The 6,796-nt window shown below is 44.5% G+C and overlaps 1 protein-coding gene across 1 annotated transcript; it reads right to left on the bottom strand.

Moving 5' to 3' along the window:
- Positions 1-3,844: 3,844 nt before the first annotated feature.
- Positions 3,845-5,313, bottom strand: KCNE5 (potassium voltage-gated channel subfamily E regulatory subunit 5). Its single transcript, XM_007534371.3, has one exon. It carries the CDS (start codon positions 5,146-5,148, stop codon positions 4,723-4,725), a length of 426 nt encoding a protein of 141 aa, XP_007534433.1. The 5' UTR covers positions 5,149-5,313; the 3' UTR covers positions 3,845-4,722.
- Between the last annotated feature and the right edge of the window lie 1,483 nt (positions 5,314-6,796).

Raw genomic sequence — 6,796 nt, 5'->3', positions numbered from 1 at the left:
GTTTGGTCTCTAGCATTGTAGTCTGTAATGATGTTCTGGGGTATCTCTCTTTCTTGTTCTCTCTCTTTCATAAATAAATACTTTAAATAATAAAGTAATTTAACAGCTTGTCTTAAGAGAGCACTGTGGCATAACGAATGTATTTAATAGTACTGTACATTTTTAAAAATGGCAGATTTTTTTGTTGTTGTGGGTAATTTACAATTAAAAATAACTGTATATGAAATATCTCCCTGTATGCTCTGACTATATAATTTTTCAATGGGCAAGGCCCAGAAAACAGTTATTATCAAGATCCTTCTTTCTCTTAGAATACAGCTGAAGCAAGGCAGTCAGGGTTACCTGATCCTGTGTTCTAAGACCTGGCATGGAAAGAGAAGTCACCTTAACTATACAGTTTGTTTTCCTAAGAAGGCTATAGGTTATGTTGCATATTGAAAGAGACTGTAGAGACTGGGGAGGTGATTCAACTTTAAAATGCCTGCACTCCATGTGTGGGGTCTTGGGTTCGATCCCTGGCACCACATGACAACAACAAGACAAAATGAGTGATGCTTTGTTCTCTCTTATACGAAACTTTTTGATATAGATAAGTCATATTTATTTGCATTTGTATATGTTTGTGCACTTTATTAGAAAACATTGTAGACATATTTTCCACATGTACATAACTACTAAGTAGTTGAGGTTAAGAGGCTAGTTTCTGTTTGTCTTTTTTTTTTTTGTTAAGGAATTTTTTTATTTATCAGGTGGGATTAATGAGTTACCGTACACCTGTTTACACATTCATAATACAAAACTTTTAATGGGCTTGGAAATGTGGCTGAACATTAGAACACATGACTTATATGTGTGAAGTATTGGGTTTGATGGCCAACACCACACAGAAGGGAATAAAAAGTGACACTCCGTCCAAATTCTCTCAAAGCAAACTTGATTGGTGTTTCAAGTTTGCCTGAGTTTAGCTTGAGTAGATTATGGACTCTGTGCTATTATGCTTCCATACCATCGAAGAACAGTCTAGATTGTGTTCCTTCTTCTCTTCCTCATAAAGCCCACTGCATGTGATTCTTCTCCTTCACTCTCTTCTCTATAAATTCCTGGCTAGTATTTTCAAAGTATTATTTTTGGTGGATTCTGGGAATGTAATGTCACTGTCATCTGTCAGCGGGCACTGTGGATTTATGGTTAAATGGAAGTAGAGTAGGTTACTGAGACAATTATGCACCACCTTCTAGTTATGCAAGATTCTAAAAATGGAGAAGATAATTTCAGAAATCTGGGTGCTACTGGCGAAGTCTCTGCAGTCCTCTGCTTGAAACAATAAACGTAGACTTTACATAGTGAATAAATCCCCCCCCTAACTATCCAAGAACATGTCCCTAAAGTTGAAAAAATATAAACTTAACACCTTGTACTTCTATGGTTAGTGTATTTCCCCTAGCCCTTTTCCATGTATTATCCCACTTGATCCTCAAATCCCCACAGCTGTGGAGACAGGCCCAGAGAGGTTAATCAGCTCACCCTGAGAAACAAAACCCGTTAATTGGCAAAGCCAGGGCTAGACCCCAGTTTTCCCCGCTGTGAGCTCGCTGTGCAACACCACAGTGCTTTTGATTTAGCTGTCAGGCAAGAGTTTGGAAAGCTGCCCAGTCTCTTTCCTCTTTGGTTATACAGATCATGTGCAGATCTTAGGCAATGAAAAATTGAAAAGGAGAATATAGTAACTACAAACAAATTAAAGTCCCCATTTATATCCTTCTAGAAAAGTGAGGCCAGCAACACACAGTAATGTTTATTGTGAAATAAAAAAGTTCCATTTATCTCTGCCCTTACAGGCACTGGAACTGGAAACACTGCTGAAAACTTCAAGTTGCAAGGAAGACCGTTTGGGCCTCCTAATTCATTATTGTCATGGACTAAATAATTGAACTTGCACTGTAGCAGGATCTGTTTACAGAGAAGAGGGAAAAACGTTGGTGAGTGTGTTGGGAAAAGAATCATTCCAGGCTGGAGACATAGAATACTGGATAAGGTGTGTGTCTTGCCACACACTGACCTAAGATATAGTTCTGACATCATATGAAATGTTATGATAGCACTAGGGGAAACTCCTGTGCTGTGGCATTTTGGTATTTCTCCCTCTATGTCTGGCTTCATCTATAGATTTGAGTAAAATGTTGGTTAGGCAAGTGAGTTTGTGCATGAGGCCCTAGTAACACAATAAATAAATAAATAAATAAATAAATAACTTTAATTTATTAGACCCACATTAAAGAGAAGGCTGACCTTTTTCCCAATTTGTACAGTCAGCCCAAGCTATTTAAGAATTAATAACCAAAACTAGGGGGTGGCCAACCCCCCCCAGTCTTTCTTTTGCTGACCACAATGTGACTATTTCAGTGCTATTGTAAGCCCCGACTGGCTGGTAAAGAATTGAGTGTCCAGAATTCTGGGAAACTTCATTATCTGGGACACAGTTACAATCCTCAAATGTTTGAAAAAGGCAACTGGGCAGTAAAGCAAATTGCTCCCTTCAGTCCAGTTGCTTTTTCACACTGGGAGTTCTGGAGCTACTCTCGCTAAATGTTCTTAATGGTACCGTAATCATCATAAAAAAAGCTTGAAATGTCCCAAAGAGGCAGGGGTATTTTGTGATGGGGTTTATTTTCCACAGTTGGCACATTACACATTTATTATGGGCACTGTCCCAACTGCTCCCAGTCCTTTTCATTATTTTTGGCCATTTATTTTTTTTAATGTCTGTGATAATATGGTATAGATGTTTACCAAGGTTCAATATGAAAAGATGATTATGCTTCATTACTGAAAACAACCTTTTGTTCCCAGAGATGCCAAATAAATGCAGGATATTGTTGTATTTGAAACACAGGGTTGGGAACTGGTCTCCTGCATACTACCTAACATAGTTGAATATTTATGCACTCCCTCCATATCTCACTCTGGCCTCCTTGTCTAGCCTTGAGGTTCTCTCAGCATCCACTTTTTCCCCTTTGATTATCTTGGACCATTGCCCAATCTCTGCCTCCCCTCACCTACAAGGAGAGGGGGAAACTCTCCAAGTGAAGTTAGGACTAGAGAGGAGCCAGTGGGACAAAACAAGTATATCTACAGGGAGTGAATCCTGGGAATGAAAGTTAATTTTATTTAACTTATTAATAGCTCCAGTGAAATACTAGATGGGCAACAAGGTCAAAGCCACTGACTTGAACTGATTGTTTATTATCAATGCATGTAATGTTGACTGACCTGCATGCTATTACTGAGAAACCTACTTATTTAAGCAAATCAGCTTCACGTTCATTGAGCAAGTTTCTTGAAACAGAGAAACTAAACCCACATATATACGTTTCTAACTTTACCCATCACCAGTTAAAACTGCTTAGTTTAAGCAATCTATGACTTTTAAAAAGCAGATATGAGACTAAAAGTTACGCAGCTTAGTAGCTTTCACTCTTTTCAGACACCACTTCTTGGAGAGGTACAAAGGTAGCTTCTACCATTTAAATTTGATTTTTTTTTGTAAGTATATCTTGAAAAAACTGCAAAATTAGGGAACCTATTTAGCACTGTGATATTTGAAAGTGCTTAAGAATCAAGGGAAGAGGAAAGTAATAAAGCAGTTATGACTTTTGAAACACTGATCTCATCAAATAAGCTTTTCTTCCTATAATCAGTAACTGCATTAAAATTCAATATATATCAAGATATCAGAGCAATCCTGTCCTTAAATCCACAAGACCTTTTTAAAACAGGGTAGAGTAACCCTTTTGTAAATAGCATAGAATCTTGAGGCTGGGATCTTGGAGATAAGAATCATAGGTTAGTGTTTAAACAATCTTTATTATTTGCCTCTTGACATTCCCCCAATTACAAGTCAGGGGATATTGAGCCTTTGATTCCATGTATGAAGTTGACAGATGCCATAGACACTGAACCAGTATATAAAAGATATATGCAAGTATCGGGGTGATAGACCCAGTTATGATTTTCCAGAGCAGAAGATGACAAAGCTACTAGAAATCACAGCAAGTTACCTTTGGGATGACAACTGGATGCAAAGATAAAACCCATAAATTGGGGTCACAGCTCTCCCCACTCCCTTTCAGGCCCCAACACCCTTCAGTTCCCATTAAGTCCATTCTAACCCAGAGACAGGTCTTAGTGTCCTGCTAGCTCCCTGCTGAAAGAGGGAGGGAGAAGAAAGATGTCTGAAGCCTCTTCATTTTCTTTGTCGTTGTCCCTAAGGCAACAGGAAGCTGCTGCAGCCAGCCTGGCAGCTCTGCAGAGTGAGCAGTCCCTGGAGCAGCTGCCAGTTAGACGGCCCAGAGTTCTGCTAGACATCGCTGCTTCAGTTTGATGCCAAGTGTTGGACGTGTTGGATTCAGTTCCCAAAGGCCTGGAGCTGGTGTCAGGGCTGTCTTAAAATAAAAGAGCAGAGGCAGTTATAGCGCAATGGAGGTAGGGGGTGCTGTGGGATGGGGGTGAGTGTTAGGGATGAAGGCATGGAGGAGAGGGGGGAGAGAATCTGGCCAGGAGAGGCTAGGGTCTCCCATACAAAGTTTCCTAGCATCTCATCACTGTCCAGGCCTCAGGTAAGGCAATCCCTGGAAGTAGAAAGCAAGGAAAATGGGGAGGCGCTGCGCCCAGGCAGAAGCAAGAAGAGGAAGAGGGCGCCCGCAAGCAGCAGGGGCTGTGGTGCTAGACCCCTTCGATGCCATGCAGAGGGGCAGGAAGCCCTCCAGAAGCGAGCTGGCGGCGGCCCTCAGCTGGAGAGCCGGCTGCAGTCTCGGCGTCGGCTGGGGTGCCTCCTGGGACCCACTCGTGCTCAGCGCAGGCATGGGACGGCTCGTCCTTAGCCTCGACGTGCTTGCGGGAACGGGTGTAGGCCAGGATGAGGCCTCCAGCCAGACAGGCATAGAAGACCATGATGAGCAGGATGTAGAGATAGGCGTCGTCGCCCTTGGCACTGGTCACCTCGCGTCCCACGAAGGGGTCGGGCACGACCCCCAGGCCCATGCTCGGGCCTGGGCCGGCGCCTAGGCCACTGGCGTTGCCCCGGTGGTGTAGCTCAAGCAGCAGGCGACTCAGGAGGGTTCGCAGCCTCTGGCTCTCGCTGCAGTTCATGGCTGACGGGGAGGGACACGGAGGCTCCAGGACGCTGACCTTTCCCCCTTGGGGCTGGGGAAGCAAGCGGGATACCACAGCTTTACCCAGCGCTCCAGCAGGCAGTTCAGTGGCTGGGGGCGCGCACGGGGCCTCCTTATCCCTTCACCCCTGCCCCTCCTCCCCTTACCCACCACGCCCCCTCCCGCCCAAGGCTGCCTCTTCCCAGGCTCCGGCTGTCTAGCAGCTCCAGGGAAAGGGGACAGCTGGTGGGGGGAGGAGGAGGGGGCGAGACCCAGAGAGGGGCGGAGGGGGGCGGGGGCGAGGAATGTACGAAGCCCCAGGCAGCAGAGGCTGGCAGGGCAGCTTGCTGGGGCCTGCCTGGACCCTGGGCTGCGGAAGAAAATTCCTTCCAAGTTCTGGCCACCTGCCCTCAGACCTGGCTTTAGCCCAGATACAGCGTCTGACCCCCACCCCCTACTCCCCAAGGCGGGCCCTGTCCCCGGGGCCCCATCAGCACTTCAGTAATGGGGAAGCCTAGACCGATTACTCTCCTCCGCTTCTTGCTGTCATTTGCTGTCAAGCACCCTGAGCTGTCATTCTAGTGCTCATACCTCCAAGGCAAGCATCTTTCTCAGAAGTTGTCTAAGCCAAAGCCGATGACACTTGCAACAAGATGAAAACAGACTCGGACTCTCTGATATCCAAAAAATTTTCCTGATGCTACACAAGCATCCTCGGAAGTACACCTTTTTACAACTTTCAAGGTATTTCCACATTTCAGCATGTGAGTAAACCTTTCATGAATGTGACCCTGCTCCCTCCCCTGTAAGCCATCTTTCCAGAACTGAAGCCAAGTTCTTCCATTTAGAAGGAACAAGGACATTTAAAAGATCCTTTGACGACTCTCTTTAGCTGCCTCTTGCTTTGAAAAGAGCCACTTACACAGAAAATGCTCATCTCTCCCTCGTTGCACATCCAATTAGGTGGTGTCCAGATTTGTTCCTCTGCAGGTTTTGGTAGCAGTTGTGAAGGCATGACTTTTTCTCAGAGAGTATCACCTTCTGGGGGAAAGGAGGTTCCCAGACAGATCAATCTACAATATAGTAAACTGGAGACAGGCTGGACTTCATAGAGGCAAAGTGATCAAAGGAACAATTTGTACGGAGTAGAAAAGAATGAGGTTGTGCTCCTCAGTTCAGGATGTAGATGGGCTGCTGAGGTACTGAAGACATCTGGACAGTGGGCTTCACAAGACCTCTTTGCTTATGCTGAGTGTTTTTATCTATCTATCTATCTATCTATCTATCTATCTACCTATCTAATCTATCTATTTGATAGATGCACAGAGAAATCAAGAGGAAAGTGAGAACTAGAGAGGGAGAGAAAGACACTCACAGCACTGTTTCACTGCTCTGAAAGCTTGCCCCCTGCATGTGCGGAATGGTAGCTTGAACCTGTATTCTTGAGCACTGTAATGTATGTGCTCAACCAGATGTACCACCACCAGGGCCCCATGCTGATTATTTTAAACTGTGAGTGCTTACCCTAGATTCTAAGGAAGAAGACTTCCTTCTCTTTTTACTTTAAAGAAGATTGGCAGCTCTTTCTTTTGCCAAAGAAAATGTCTGTGCACTACCTTGACCTCTCTGCCACTCCCAGTTCTCCT

This window comes from Erinaceus europaeus, chromosome X (genome assembly GCF_950295315.1).
Source record: "Erinaceus europaeus chromosome X, mEriEur2.1, whole genome shotgun sequence".
In the NCBI taxonomy this organism is placed as follows: Eukaryota; Metazoa; Chordata; class Mammalia; order Eulipotyphla; family Erinaceidae; genus Erinaceus; species Erinaceus europaeus.
This window is presented reverse-complemented; position numbering and strand designations above follow the sequence as displayed.